The 16,047-nt window shown below is 40.5% G+C and overlaps 2 protein-coding genes and 1 non-coding gene across 3 annotated transcripts; 1 reads left to right on the top strand and 2 right to left on the bottom strand.

The window, feature by feature from the left end:
- Positions 1–1,134: 1,134 nt before the first annotated feature.
- Trnaa-agc (transfer RNA alanine (anticodon AGC)) lies at positions 1,135–1,206 on the bottom strand. Its single transcript has one exon. It is a non-coding gene; the product is annotated as a tRNA-Ala (tRNA).
- Positions 1,207–2,409: 1,203 nt separating this feature from the next.
- On the bottom strand, positions 2,410–5,494 carry LOC145937941 (uncharacterized). The gene is made up of 4 exons (XM_083041288.1): positions 4,526–5,494; positions 4,308–4,424; positions 3,717–4,030; positions 2,410–3,166 (listed from the first exon to the last, which is right to left on the bottom strand). Exons 1-4 carry the CDS (start codon positions 5,492–5,494, stop codon positions 2,410–2,412), a joined length of 2,157 nt encoding a protein of 718 aa, XP_082897414.1.
- A 7,803-nt stretch (positions 5,495–13,297) lies between these two features.
- Positions 13,298–15,421, top strand: LOC145937940 (uncharacterized). Its single transcript, XM_083041287.1, has one exon. The coding sequence runs from the start codon at positions 13,298–13,300 to the stop codon at positions 15,419–15,421; it is 2,124 nt and encodes a 707-aa protein (XP_082897413.1).
- The last annotated feature ends 626 nt before the right edge of the window (positions 15,422–16,047 follow it).

The raw sequence follows: 16,047 nt of genomic DNA, 5'->3' as shown, positions 1-16,047 counted from the left end.
TCACATGTAGCATCTAGCCATACATTTACACACACACACACACACACAGACACACAGACATACGCGCGCGCACATACAAAAGAAATGTAAATCCGACCGGGCAACCTCCGCGCGATAGACTTTGAGTAATGCTAACGCCGGCGGTACTGTAACTTTCAAGCTCCATAACTCGAAAATTATTTAATAAAAAGAGACTTACATATAGTGTTTTGAAAAGCTCTTGAGATAAGCTACAAGAATATGGAATGAAATATAGGTACTTCCATTTAAAAATTTCAAGGTCATTTTTATATGACCTTGACAACACTCTTCAAGGTCATACTAATATTACTATGTAATGCATTACTTGAAGCCCTACAACTTTTGTCTGAAACATTTTTGTCTGCCGCGCTCAGTTTTCGATATAATAGGGTGATACGGGTGGTCTGAGACACCCTGTATATATATATGTAGGAACACGTGAACGGTAGCAATGAATATTTTTTCTAAGTCCTTATACGGTAAAATAAAAATATATTTGACTCAATTACAAAGTGATTCGGCGATCTTAGCAGTATCGAAAGCGAGCAAGGACTCTCTACCGTGGCGGTAAATCGGATGTATTTATTTCTTTCGTAACTGAATGTGATTCTTAAATTCGGCCTAAGAGCCAAGCACGAAAATTAATTCTAATTTTTTCGGAACGGTATCTCTTGGTTTGAGATTACTAAGTTCCATCAAATTAATAATCCTCGAATTTTTACAACGGGAAAATAGGCGACAAAAATATTGGTCCGAAAAGTCGCTGAAGCGGGAATTGAACCCGCGTCTTTCGCTTGCCGGGCGACTGCTCTTACCACTAAGCTATTCAGACCCCTTCGATCCTATATTTTTCATTTTGCCTTATAGTGGATGTTAGTAAATAGCGCCATGAATTCGGCCGAGATGCAAATCTAAATTAAATATTTTTATCGGCTCTCAGTATTTAATAACTGAATGTGATTCTTAAATTCGGCCTAAGAGCCAAGCACGAAAATTAATTCTAATTTTTTCGGAACGGTATCTCTTGGTTTGAGATTACTAAGTTCCATCAAATTAATAATCCTCGAATTTTTACAACGGGAAAATAGGCGAGAAAAATATTGGTCCAAAAAGTCGCTGAAGCGGGAATTGAACCCGCGTCTTTCGCTTGCTGGGCGACTGCTCTTACCACTAAGCTATTCAGATCCCTTCGATCCTATATTTTTCATTTTGCCTTATAGTGGATGTTAGTAAATAGCGCCATGAATTCGGTCGAGACGCAAATCTAAATTAAATATTTTTATTGGCTCTCAGTATTTAATAACTGAATGTGATTCTTAAATTCGGCCTAAGAGCCAAGCACGAACATTAATTCTAATTTTTTCGGAACGGTATCTCTTGGTTTGAGATTACTAAGTTCCATCAAATTAATAATCCTCGAATTTTTACAACGGGAAAATATTAATTTGATGGAACTTAGTAATCTCAAACCAAGAGATACCGTTCCGAAAAAATTAGAATTAATTTTCGTGCTTGGCTCTTAGGCCGAATTTAAGAATCACATTCAGTTATTAAATACTGAGAGCCGATAAAAATATTTAATTTATTTCTTTCGCTTCGGTTTCTAGAACGTTCTTGATTTTTCGGTTACCGCTTTGTCTATCGACTTCGTCAAGGTACTCGGAGTTATTTTCTTTTACTTATTTGCCTTACGAAACAAAGCGAGTCGACCCACACTGTTTTGTTTACGTTGCTATTATAATACAGAGTTTGTCTCGAACAAATAACGGTTGAAACGAATATTCGGTATTATCGGTTCGCTTATGAGAGAATTATTCACGCGATTTAATATTACTTTTAAAATAATTCTAATCCTACATTCGGCCGTTCTGACAATTAAATCTGTCCTCAGATTTCGTCTTAATTAATATCGTCATCGCAAGAGTCGTCGTTTTCCAGCCATGGTTTTATGTGATCGGCGGATGTCGAGGTTTCGATCGGTCCTTCATGGTCGCCAATTTTTTTTACTACATATCGGTCGTTACGCAAAGTTTTTATTATTTGATAAGGTCCTAGGAATTTCGCAGCACACTTTAACCCTGGTCCTGCCTGTGTTCTTTTAATCGCTACTAAATCGTCTTCACTATAGTGTCTCGCTTTTTTACGCCGTTTATCATAGTTTCGTTTATTTTCTGCTTGTGTACGTGTTATACCTTCTCGCGCTCGCTCTCTCAACTCATCTCGATCAACACAGAATATTGCTTCCATTTCTTCTTCGATCAATTCTCTTAACTCGGGGTTATCTCTCAGTCTCATATGAGTTCCGAACATTAACTGGAATGGAGTTTTACCAGTGCTTCTACTCGGTACCGCGTTTAAGTATTGTTGCGTTTGATGCAGATATTTATACTATTCGTCTGGCTTAGGCGCGGCTAATTTTGTCAATACCGGTATCAACGATCGATTTATTCTCTCGACTTGCCCGTTCGCCCGATGAACGCCCGTCGTAATTAATATATGCTCGATATTTTCCTTTTTACCATATTCATGAAATTCGTTCGACGTAAAGGCAGTTCCTCGATCCGAAATAATTCTTCTCGGGTTACCGAAATGAACAGCTAATTTATTCAATTTATCGATTACTTCCGATGTACCGGTCGATCGCGTAGTGAAAAGCCATACAAATTTAGAAAATGCATCCACTATCACGAAAATATAGTGATATCTTTTTTTTGTCGAAGGAAGCGGTCCTAGGTGGTCGATATGATACGTCTCGAGAGGTACATGACCTTTAGGTATCGGATTTAAATAGCCGTCTAATCTACCTGTTTTTCTGTTCGCCAAGATGCAACTCACGCAATTTCGAATAATTGTTTTGATTATATTACGCATGTTAGGAAACCAATAGTTTCGTTTGATCAGCGCTTCTGTTTTTTCAAAGTGACCGTTTTCATGTGCGTTTCGTGCTACCTGCGCTTGTAGGCATTTAGGCACAACTAATTGTAGATCGCCTTTAATTTCTTTAAACAACAGTCCGCCTCTTACTACATAGTCGTCGTTTTGTCCTTTGTCGGCCAGTGAGTAAATATCACGCAAATTTACATCCTCTTTCTGGGCCTTTCTAATTCTCGCAACCATACTTTCTTCCGATTCGTTTATTAACATACTACAAGGTAATGGATTTCAGCTTAATGTATCTACGTGGATCATATTTTTACCCGGGCGATGTACAATGGTATAATCGAATTCTTCTAATGATAAAGCCCATCTAGCGACGCGAACGCACAGATCTTTTTTATTCATGGTCATGGTAAACGCTTGACAATCTGTCACAATTTTAAAACTGATTCATAATAAATAAACTCGAAATTTTCGCAGCGCCTTTATTATTGCCAACGTTTCCAACTCGTAGCTTGTATATTTTGTTTCGGCATCCGTTGTTTTTCCGCTAGCGTAATATATCGGGTGCAACGCACCATCGTCATCGCACTTTTGCAATAAAATAGCGCCAAAACCGTACATTGATGCGTCGGTGTGTAATTCGGTCTCCGCTTTTTGTTTATACAATTTTAACACCGGTTTTTCGCTTAATATAAATTTCAATTTGTCGAAAGCTTCTTTTTCTTTCACGCCGAACTCAAATTTCGCGTTCATTTTCAATAAGTTACTAAGCGGTCTAGCTTTACGCGTAATTTTTAATAAATTTACGAAAGTACCCTGTTAATCCCAAAAGACTCTGTACTTGCTTTACCGTTTTCGGCTGTGGGAATTTCGTCACGGCTTCTGTCTTATTTTCGTTCGGGCGCGTCGAACCGTTCTCGATTATATGACCCAGAAATTCGACTTTAGTTTGCAAAAATTTACACTTCCTCCAATTGATGTCTAACCCGAAATTCTCGGCTATGCACAAAACTTTCTTAAGGCCCAATAGCGCGGCTTCAAAATCTGTCGATGGAATGATCAAGTCGTCCACGGAGGTTAATACCACGCCGTTCTTAATCAGTTCCCGAAAGATCTGGTTTATGAACCTCTGGAATACCGCCGGAGAATTGCATAAACCGAAAGGTGCATAAAGAAATTCGTATTGTCCGTCCGGAACTACAAATGAAGTGTACTTTCTACTTTCTTTTTGTATTGGAACGTGAAACAATCCGTTTCTCAAGTCAATTGTGCTGAAAATCGACGCCCCTTGCAACGCATCTAATTGATCATCAATTAGCGGGAGCGGATAACGGTCCTTAATTATTATTTTGTTTAATTGTCTGTAGTCGATACATAATCTCGTTTCTCCCGTCTTTTTTTTTTACTAGTACTACCGGACTCGCGTAGTCTGAAAGCGAAGGTTGAATAATGCCCGTAGTCAACCATTCGTTTACGTGTGCGCTAACTTTTTCTTTCTCCGACGGAGACAAACGCCTAGGCCTCTATATAGATAAACTGGTTCGTCGTCACGAAGCACAATAGTCATTTTGTATTCTATCTCGCACTTTTTGTTAGAATGATATTTATTAATCATATCGCTTACATTACTTTTATATTCGCTCGTTAGATGAGATAAATCGACATCGCTGTACTCGCTCGCTAACTCGATTTTAAAGATCTCAGGGAGGTTATCCGCTGCTCGTACCTCCGCGCAAGGTTTTCGCACCGTGATTTTTCCTTCTTCGACGTATAAGTTAATTTTATCTATCAAATCGGTCTCCAAAAGCAAATCGTATTGTAGTAATTCATTCGGCACTACTGATAGGCTTGTTAAAAGACATTCGTCATCGATCTTAATTTCGATATCAAATTGCCCTATCGTTTTAAAATTTTGTGCGCCTATACCGCGGAACACGATTTCCCGATGTGTCAGACTCGGTGATCCCACTTTTTCGTATCGATCCTCGCGTATCAGTGACAAATCGCTACCTGTATCGATCAAAGCGACCAGATTCTCGTTATTAATTTTCACGTCTTTAAAATATTTACGTTCCGGTTTCGAAATATCGCGCATATTTTTAACTTCGTTGATTTTAGTTTTTCTTTTTTCGCAATTATCCGCGATGTGCCCGAACTCTTTACACTCAAAACATCGCGTACCTTTTGCTTTAGACGGACAATCCGCCGCACGATGTCCCTGTGCCCCGCAATTGTGGCATCGCACCGCGCTCCTTGCCATCGCCGACTCCTCTCTCTCGGTACGTCCCTGGGCGCGCCGCTCTCTCGCGTTTCCTTGGACTCCGGGCTGATTCCTCCCTCGCAGCGACACTCTCTCGAACGCCTCGAGCAACGCCTTTTTCGTCCGCAGCCGTTGCACTCGTGCCTGGTCTCGCAAAACTGGATCCGGAATCCCCTCGATAATGTACTCAGCCACTTCGTCTTCGTCGATTTTAATTCGGTTTCCCATGATCACCTTTTGATGTAGATATTCATTGAAGGTTTTATCTCTACGCCAGATACGCTGCTCAAACTGTTTTCTCATATGTACCTTTCCCAGCTCGTGAAAGAACATATTCTTCAACTCGAGTAACAGCTCGTCGACAGCGATCTCAGTGTACGTCGGAATGAAACCACTCCTGCGCTCTGCCTTTTAAGCGCGCTCCGATCAGAATCCTTGTTAAATCGTCCGTCAAATTGTAAGCATTTCTTAGGGATCCGACACGCTTCTCCCAGGCCTCGAATGTGCCGCTATCACCCTCGAAATATCCCAACAGGCCCGCAATTGCGTTGATGTTCGTTACGCCGGTCTCATGAATCGCTGGACTTCTCGCCGTCGCACAGTGTGATATTATAGTAATCTGGAGGGATTTAATATTTTTTTTTATAACATTTTTTTGAAAACTATATTTTATTTCTAGAATATTCATATTTCTTGAAAATATGTGGATATGTCAATATAAATTCTCAAAACTATTAAAAATCTCTAGCTATCCGCATTAAATATATAAACGTATAACAACAAACGTATTTTATTAAAATTTTTTTCATCAAGTGTGATCTTTAGTATGATTTTTTTTCGGTATCATTTTTTCTTCTATTATCAAGGTAAATTTTTGTTTTTATATTTTTTGAAATAGTTTTTCATTAACCCGCAAATTCTTTTTAATTGATTCAACTGCAATTCTCAAGTTATTATTAAGTTTTCAACGCATTATACTGCATTATACTATGTTAGTGTTACATGTTTACCAAAGCTTGACTCATCTGCTATCAAGAACATAAAAAAAATGTTGCGAAGATTTGCGATTTTAAATTGTTTATAATAGATTGTGTGCAATAATATCGATTTTTGTTTATTAATTTTTAATTTTAGTGCTATATTTTGGAATAAATTGGAATGTTATTTAACTATGTTCATGTTATATATCATGTTAAAGCGCAAACTTCATTCTGTTTACTTAAACATTGCATTCGTTAAATTATTGAGGTTAATTTGTAGTCGTTTAAAGCTTCAGAAACAAAGATAGAAAAGAAGAAAATTATATAGTAATTTTTTGTATGATTTTAAATTAAGCTGTAAGTAACAGAATTGATAAAGTTTAATTCGAGCTGAAATATGCATTTTAAGTTAAAGATTAAAATCACCGACATTATTTTTGCAGCAACCTAATAAATTACAGAATGGCTATACAAATTCGTCGTCAGTCTATTTTTGACATATGGGTCGAAAATTTGAAATATGAAAGAATGGATACTATTATTGCATATATTTTGCAAGAATTGGGTAATTCTGTATTGCCAAATAATGTTTTAACTCATATAAAAACCATAGTTAGAAGTTTTTGTCAAAAACTTCAAGAAAGATGGGCTAAATCGGGCAGACATCGAAAACGTTTTTTAAATTCTAATTCTACGTGGCTTCAGGAAAACCTTAATCTTCCTGATACTGTAGCTCAAGCTCTGCAAAGTACTTCACAAGTAATTTCATTTAAGTAATAGGCTTGGTAGGCCTAAAAAATCTTTTGAAGAGTGTTGCTCTAAAACCAAAAAACGCAAAGTTAAAAGCCTTGTAGAATCATCAAGCCATGAAGAATTGTGTCTAGCGACTGAAATTAAATTAAGGAAGTCTGGAAAAAGAGATTCCGCTTCGATTGTCAAAGAGCTCGCTACTGCTTCTCCTGCAAGAGGCACTAAGATAAAGAAGGCTCGCAATTTTTCTGAACAAAAATCTATCTGTCTATCTGCGGACCAAGCACTCGCACTTATAGTTGACGCAAATCTTTCAACAAATCAATACAACATTATACGCCAACAAGTCAAAAATATTAAAAATAATTTGTATCCACCTTATTACAAGGTGAAAGAGGCTAAAAAGATTTGTTACCCTACTGAAATTACTATCACAGAAATTTCGGCTGAAGTTCAACTTCAGTCACTCATTGATCATACTGTAAGGCGATTATGTCAAGTTCAAGAAGAGGTTCTTATGTCCATGGATTTCACAACAAATAATAATTTAAATATAATTATGAAGTGGGGTTGTGATGGTTCAGAACAAAATAGATATCGACAGAAGTTTTCCGATGAGCAATATTCTGATGAAAGTTTATTCAGCATTTCTATGGTACCAATACAGATTTATTTTGGCACCAATGATTCTAAAAAAATTATTTAGCAAAACCAGCACCTTCTTCAACAAGATATTGTCGTCCTATCAAGTTTCTTTTCGCCAAAGAAACAATACAAGTTACAACAACGGAAGTAAAAAAAATTGAAGATCAAATCACAGCACTTTTTCCTACAAAAATTCTTGTTAATGATATAGAAGTACTTGTGAAAACCACTTTGATTTTTTGTATGGTAGATGGCAAAGTCTGCAATGCTGTTTCATCATGTTCATCCACACAAACATGTTATTTGTGTGGAGCGAAACCGAAAGAAATGAACAACATGAATATCATTTCACAAAAGATCATAAATAGAAATTTCCTTTCATTTGGATTGTCACCTCTTCATTCTTGGATACGATTTTTTGAATGCGTACTCCACATTTCATATCGATTAGAAATTAAGATTTGGCAAGTTCGAGGTATTGAAAATAAAAACAAAGTCGCCCAAAAGAAGAAATATATGTAAGACATGTTCAAGAGCGAGTTCGGTTTGCTAATAGATATGCCCAAACAGCAAATAGGCAACACGAATGATGGGAATACAGCTCGTGCTTTCTTTAGAAATGCAGAGAAGTCTGCCGAAATAACAGGTTTTAATTTAGAATTAATAAATCGGTTTCGTGTCATATTAGAATCCCTTAATTGTGGATTCCAAATAAATTTGGAAAAATTTGATATTTACACAAAGCAAACATTAGAGCTATATCTGTAAGAGTACTCTTGGTACCCGATGCCCGTAAGCGTGCACAAAATTCTTTGCCATGGGAAAGATATTCTCAACTCTTGTATTCTTCCGATTGGACAATTTTCTGAAGAAGCGCAAGAAGCAAGAAATAAACATAGTAGGCAATATAGAGAATTTTTCACAAGAAAGACTTCAAGACTTGACACTAACACTGATTTACTGCATAGATTATTAATCACTTCAGATCCTTTTATTGCCAGTTTACGTGCTCCTCCCGCAACTAAACGCGGACAAATAATTCCAGAAGTTTTGGAATTGTTGGAAGAACCACGTGATTTAGATATTTCAATATAAATCATTTCATAATAATAATTTTGATAAATATTATAATTTTAATTAATTAAAAAATGTTCAGCAAATTAATTAAATTTAATCTTTGTTAGTTGTTTATTGTTGTTAAAATATTATATTATTATGTTTTTATTATTATATATTATCAATTAATAGAAAATATATTGTTACGTCCGTGGGACCTCTTCGTGATATCTCGCAAGCGCGTCGGGTCACTCATTCATTCTCACTCGCGCCCCAGAGACGCAACAATGTAATTAATTACAAATTTTAAAAGTAATAAACCTAAAAAAACAACGAAAACCATGATAAATATGTTGCAATAATTTAATCCCCCCAGATTGTTAAAATATCACACTGTGCGTCGCGTTGTCCCTCCGCTCGCCTCCGTCGGCATTTACATTTTGCGTGCGTGGCTCGTCTCAGCAGCTCGTTCTCACGTCGCATTAGCTGCAGCTCTCGCTCCATCAGTTGCTTCTCTTTCCGACACAGCTCCATTTCTCGCTGCAGATACTCGACATCGGTATCATTCACGCTCGGTTCATCCCCATTCTCGTTACTCCCGTGCTGCATCTCCTCTGTTCGGCACACGCGATATCCAATTGCCCGCTGGATCTTTCTCAAAAAGTCTGGCAATTAGCTCAGTTTTCACGCCTTGAGTCGACAAGCTCATCGCTCGAAGTATATCTTTTAGTTCGTTGACAGTGAAACTATTTGCATCTTGCTCAGCACTCGCCATTCTCTCTCGTCAGCCAATCCTCAGAAACTCACGAAAAATAGGTACTAGTCGAAATTCTCGACTTTACGTCGCGACCGCTCACTACCCTCGCAGCATCAACTCACGTCAATCCCGGACGAGCCCCCAAAATTGTAGGAACATGTGAACGGTAGCAATGAATATTTTTTTTAAGTCCTTATACGGTAAAATAAGAATATATTTGACTCAATTACAAAGTGATTCGGCGATCTTAGCAGTATCGAAAGCGAGCAAGGACTCTCTGCCGTGGCGGTAAATCGGATGTATTTATTTCTTTCGCTTCGGTTTCTAGAACGTTCTTGACTTTTCGGTTACCGCTTTGTCTGTCGACTTCGTCAAGGTACTCGGAGTTATTTTCTTTTACTTATTTGCCTTACGAAACAAAGCGAGTCGACCCACACTGTTTTGTTTACGTTGCTATTATAATACAGAGTTTGTCTCGAATAAATAACGGTTGAAACGAATATTCGGTATTATCGGTTCGTTTATGAGAGAATTATTCACGCGATTTAATATTACTTTTAAAATAATTCTAATCCTACATATATATATATATATATATTTATTTATTTATTTATTTAATCATATAAACGGGAAAAAGATCCCTCTAGTACAGAAAAAACACAGTTATCATTGGTATATCAGAAAGGTGTAAAACACGGAGCAGAAAGTGAATTCTCGCTAACAGACTATCCGGCAAATACAGTACGATGCAGAGCACTCTTTATTGAGCCCGGACTCATAACAAAAAAGTCAATGTGAGTCGCAAAGTCATTAGCCAATGAGCATAAGCGGTTTAGCGGCTTATGCTTCCCATAGGACGTACGGTGAGACTCAAGTGCAAATAATTGGTTAAATCTAAGCGATCTGCCCGGCACATGCAGCCCGATGCACTCCAGTAAGTCCGGGCAATCAATAGAGCCATTCACTATTTTAGACAAAAAGACCAGGTCCAACATGACTCTCCGATCCTTCAGGGTTAGCAAGTTTAACTCTCTCATTACGCCATCATAATTATGATCACAGATGCTCATTGGCCTGTTTAACTTAAAACTAATCCCACGAAGAAAACGGTGCTGAGTCCTCTCAAGCACGGCACACTGATTCGCCTGATACGGAGCCCAGACAATCGAAGCATATTCCAAATGTGGCCTTACAAGGGAGCAGTACAATAGCTTAAGCGTATTAATGTTGTTGAAAAGTTTACACGAACGATTGACGAAGCCCAGCATTTTAAATGCAGATCCCGAGATATGAGAGATGTGTTGATCGAAGGTTAGATCGCTGCTAAAAATAACGCCGAGATCACGAATGGAGTCAACGGCTGAAAGAGAGGTTTCATTCAACACATAATCACACGTAAATTTTTCCCTCCCGCGACTAAAATGCACAACATGGCATTTGGCAATATTGAAGTCAAGCCGATTCGTTTTACTCCAAGCCTCCAAACCATGCAGATCCCGCTGCAATTGGGAAGCGTCGGCCACATTTGATACCCTCCGAAAGATCTTAAGGTCATCGGCATAAAGCAGAAACCTGGAGTGAGCAAAAACCTCTTTAATGTCATTAATAAAGACATTAAAAAGTAATGGGCCCAAATGTGATCCTTGAGGAACCCCCGATAAAACCGCAATACTTCTGGAATAGGCGCTATTAATTTTTATGGTTTGGGATCTATTAGAAACAAAGCTCGCTAGCCACTCCAAGAGCCTACCATTTATACCGAGGGCACGCAACTTACCGATCAGGATCGTGTGATCTACGCTATCAAACGCTTTTCTAAAATCTGTATAGACCGCATCAACCTGGAAACCTTCCTCAAGCGCCGAAACAATATAATCATGATATAAAACCAGGTTGGTGGTTGTAGAGCGAGAATTCATGAACCCATGCTGTTCCTTAATGATTATGTTTTTTAGTAGTTGTGACAATTTCATTGTAATAATGTTTTCAAAAATTTTAGGTATTATGCATTGTTTACTTATAGGTATATATATATATTTGAAAAAGGGATACTTACCTATGTCGCCAAAGATGACCGCCGTACTAGTCTTGAAAAAGACTGATAGTCTTGAGAAAGACTGGTGTAGAGCCTGGTGAATAGCAGGAAATCGCAACAATGCTGAATATCGCAATGATAATCTGTAACGGAAGAAAAATAATATTACACCAGGCGAGACGCTAAAAGTGTCGAGTCCCCGTAACTCGAGAACGGCGAGAGATACGAGGTCGGGCCAAGTCCCCCTTCGGGAAAACCCTACCCGAGGAACAAAAAAGGTCCTTTGGTCCGACCTCGTATCTCTCGCCGTTCTCGAGATACGTCATTCTAGGACCTTCTGCCCTCTTCAAGGTCCCGTAACCTTGAAACGCGTCGAGCTACAAGGTCGCGCCAAGGCTCGTGGGAAAGCTGCATTCAATACCTTTCCGACGAGCCTTGGCGCGACCTCGTAGCCCCACGGGTTCCCGAGTTATGAGCGTTTCAAGTTTCGAAAGTGTCGAAAATGCAAATTTACGGAATACGCACCGACATGGTACGCTCTGGAATCCCCAGATGGATAGCCGAATTTTCGGGCTAGCTCGCCCTTGTTCATTTTGTATCTTCCAAACGGAGCGAGATACGGCTTTCGAACAAGAGGGCTTTTCTCAAGATCCAGGGATGCTCTATCCAATGGGATCATTCTCCCCTCTCTACGGCCTACCTCATCCCCTTGGGGGGTGAATCTTGGAATATCGTAAGAGAAACCGTTTTTTCGGCCGGTTAATTGCTTTCGGCGGGTAAATGCGCTTAGAGCAACGGTAGACAGGCACACCTATGCGATAGTTAGACTGCTCTTGGCCGGCAAGGAATCGCTGGATAGGAGAGCGACGATCGAGGCTGCATTCCGTGCATGCAGGGATGCATTTATGGAAGTGTCAACGGTATTCATGAATACGTTGGATGAGCGGTCGGCGTCTGCGAATATCTCGACGGCGGACATGAAGAGTGTTATCGTTGAGGCGCTCGGTGACCTTGGGTGAAAGGGAGAAAAGGAAAGGGGAACGAGGGAGGATGCCTCCGGAGGGGAAGCCGAGGGAGGGGGCGAGAGATCTTGTGGATCTTATGCCGCCGTCGCCGGCACTGCGAGGGATGAGGTGTGTGTGTCGCGAGGCCCCACTGTGGGGTTGCCAAGCACAACGAGCTTCCTAGTAATGCCTGAAGAAAAAGCAAGGGACAAATATGCATCGTCGCAGATAACCAGGGAGACCCTGTGCAAAGTCCTTAAACCTGCCGATTGTGGTTTGCGGATCAAGAAATTGTCATACGCACGGGATTGCGGTGTTAGGGTTGAGGCCTTCTCACCTGACATTGAGAAGATTAGGACGCACCCTGGTCTTGTTGGTGCGGGGCTCAGGGTGTGTGAGAATACGAAAACAAATCCTAGGCTCATGGTGCATGGCATTCCGACTGAGATGTCTGCTGCTGAGATCAAGAGCGAATTGGTAGCTCAGAATCTGAGTGTTGAGCGGGCGGGGGGGCTGAAGATTGTGTACATATTTAAACCCAGACAGGACAGGCATACAACCAGCTGTATAATAGAGGTCACACCAGACATGCGTAAGACTTTACTTAAATGTGGACGGATCAACTTGCGTTATGCAGCATGCTCTTTTGCGGATCATGTGAGAATCACGCATGCTACAGGTGTCTATCGTTTGGGCATTTCGCTGCGACTTGCAATGCGGGGCCTACATGTGCACACTGTGCTGGGAATCATGAGACGAGGGATTGTAAGAGAGGGGAACAGCCGTTTAAATGTCACAACTGTAGGCGACTCAATGGGTCTAAGGGCGACGCTGCGCATTCTGCGATGGATGCGGCGAAGTGTCCAATTCTGCGACGGAAGATAGAGGACAAGATAGCGTATATCAACTATGACTGACATAACCAATGACCTAGAGGATATCATGATCTGTCACGTCAATTGTCAGTCACTCTATGCGCACTTTGACGAGTTTCGGCATCATTTCACCAAGACAAATTATCACATAATCTGTATGTCGGAGACGTGGCTAAGGCCCGGCATCACTGATGACATAATCAGGCTCCCTGGGTATTCACTTTTTAGGTGCGACAGGGAGGGCAGAAATGGCGGAGGAGTGGGTTTTTATCTGTCGGATGGTCTTAGGGCCTCTACTCTTCGTAGTTGCGCGGGATCGTTGGATGCAAGACCAGAATTCATGATCGCTGAAATTTCATCTAATAATTCAGCCAAGCTACTGCTGGCTGTGGTCTATCGACCTCCTAATTCTGGCTTCCTGAACGAATTTTTTCAGGAATTTTTGGAATTTCATGTTGGCTATAGGCATGCGGTGGTCTTCGGAGATTTCAACGCGGACATGAACGTGGCAACCTTCGATAGCCAACAGCTGAGTACTTTGGTGACCGCTTCAAACCTGCATCTAGTACCTTATAGTTCAACTCACCACCTCAAGGACTCTAGTACATCATTGGATCTCTGCATTATTGATGACATGGACAAGCTCAAGGATTATGGACAACACGAAGCAGCTTATCTATCTGCACATGACCTTATATTTGTTAAATATGATATCAAGCTAAAGCGTCGACGGGAGAGGCGAGTTCTCTGCAGAGACTGGCATACTTTCAGCGAGGCCTCTTTCAGGACAGATGTTGGAGGTATTGATTGGACGGATTTATTTATGTCTAATAACATGGATGAGAAGATAGACATTTTTAATACTAAACTACTAGAGGCTTTCAACGTGCATGCTCCATTAAAACAAATGCATTTCAAGAACTTGCCGGTTCCATGGCTGACTGAAGACATACGTCTGGCAATGAGAAATAGAGACCTGGCTAGAAGAGCCTGGAGAAGAAGAAAGTGTGACCTACTCTACAACCGTTTTAAAGCGTTGCGTAATAGAGCACAGAGCCTCGTGCGCAAGGCGAAACGCGACTACTACATTGAGATATTTAACAGGGCGGGCAGTGCCAGAGATGTCTGGAGCGGACTGAGGCAGCTCGGACTTATTAAATCTAAGGGAGGCGAAGTGCGCCTTTTACACTCACAATCAGTCGAAGATTTGAATAAGTTCTTTGTGTGGGGTTTGAAGCGTACTGTCTCGGTGGGCTGTGGTTCTCCGTTCTCTCTGGAGGATGTGCTCAGGGGGAGTTTCAATGAGGAGGATTTTCACTGGAGCTATGCGACGTCGCTAATAATTGGCAGAGCTATCACCAAGATCAGATCAAACGCGGGTGGAATTGATGGGATCTCTCTAACAATGTTAAGAATGGTAGTAAGCTGTGCAATGCCCACAGTAGAACACATCTTTAATTTCTCTCTGACCAACGGAGTTTTTCCGTCGCAGTGGAAATCGGCGCTGATCTGTCTGATTCCCAAGGTCAGGAACCCAACATCTGTCCAACACTGTCGGCCAATTTCTATTCTTCCTACTTTGTCAAAGGCTCTCGAGAGGGTTCCCAGCGAACAGATCCGCACGTATATGGAGGGGGCAGGCCTTTATGATCCACATCAATCCGCATACAGGAGCAACCACTCTACGCAAACGTGCCTGATAAGAATGCTGGATGAAGTGAGACGGGCTGCGGACTGCAGGATGGTAACGGTGTCAGTTTTCTTTGACTTTTCCAAGGCCTTCGACAGAGTGGAGCACCTATTATTGATTAGGAAACTTAAGAAATTAAACTTTTCGGATAACACTGTGAGGTGGATATACTCATATTTGAGTGAGCGAACTCAAGCTGTCAGGGACGGTATCGAAAACAAGATTTCTTCAACATCACCTGTAACCACTGGAGTGCCACACGGCTCTGTCCTGGGATCTTTGCTGTTTACATTGTATCTTTCTGATTTCGGTACTGCGCTTAGACACTGTCAGTACAGCTACTATGCAGATAACCTTCTAGTCTATATACACGGTAAACCTAAAGACTTAATCGACATTATAAGTAAGGTCAACGAGGATATTGAGGCGATTCTCAATTGGTCAACAGAAAACGGGCCTCCGGCTTGAGTGATGTAGCCAGTTTTGAGTGATGCAGCTACCTTAGTAGCTTGATTATATGTTATCTCTCTCTAACATGCTTGTTCTTATTGTTCTGATTGTTCTTATCGGACATGTAAATATGTATATATATATATACCGGGTGTTAAATTTCAAACGTAACAGGTGGAATACCACGTAAACAATGTATTTTTAAAAAAAATATTTCCTACAAAAGTTGTAGGGTTTCAAGGAGGACATAACTTAGTAATATTCATATGACCTTGGGCGGCGTCTCCAAGATCAAGTGGAGGTGAGAATAAATTTTTTAAATGGAAACCTTGTGACGTGACGCCTTTTGAGCGCCGTCACAAGGGCAATAGCTCGACCGGGGAGGGAAGGGGAGAGCCGTCCTGGGGTTGCTTCTCACACCCTGAGAGATAGCGACCTTAAAGCGAAAAGATTATATTTTATTTTTATTTTTGTTTGTATAATATTTCCTGCGTTACCGTATTGAGCGAACGTGAGTTGAAATAACCGTGACACGACTAATTGAGTGGAGGATCCCTCAACGAAATGTGCAGCACGATTCCGGAGATCCAAGGAGGAAACTACCGTAAATGGATACCGTGCCAAAAGTCATGTATCGAGTTCCC

This window comes from Prenolepis imparis, unplaced genomic scaffold, assembly GCF_030444845.1.
Source record: "Prenolepis imparis isolate NDT839.2.m4 unplaced genomic scaffold, iyPreImpa1.0 SCAF_6, whole genome shotgun sequence".
Taxonomy (NCBI): domain Eukaryota; kingdom Metazoa; phylum Arthropoda; class Insecta; order Hymenoptera; family Formicidae; genus Prenolepis; species Prenolepis imparis.
The sequence above is the reverse complement of the archived record's forward strand: the minus strand, read 5'-3'. Positions and strand labels throughout refer to the sequence as shown.

Bases quoted from the DNA above. Each gene is read 5' to 3' on its own strand.
- LOC145937941 (XM_083041288.1), bottom strand. From the start codon at position 5,494: ATGTTCTTTCACGAGCTGGGAAAGGTACATATGAGAAAACAGTTTGAG. The intron at 4,425-4,525 runs GTAAGCGATATG...TTATCTATATAG, and splicing joins CGAGCGAATATAAAAGTAAT to AGGCCTAGGCGTTTGTCTCC. The intron at 3,167-3,716 runs GTACTTTCGTAA...ATTACCTTGTAG, and splicing joins AGTCTTTTGGGATTAACAGG to TATGTTAATAAACGAATCGG.
- LOC145937940 (XM_083041287.1), top strand. From the start codon at position 13,298: ATGACTGACATAACCAATGACCTAGAGGATATCATGATCTGTCACGTC.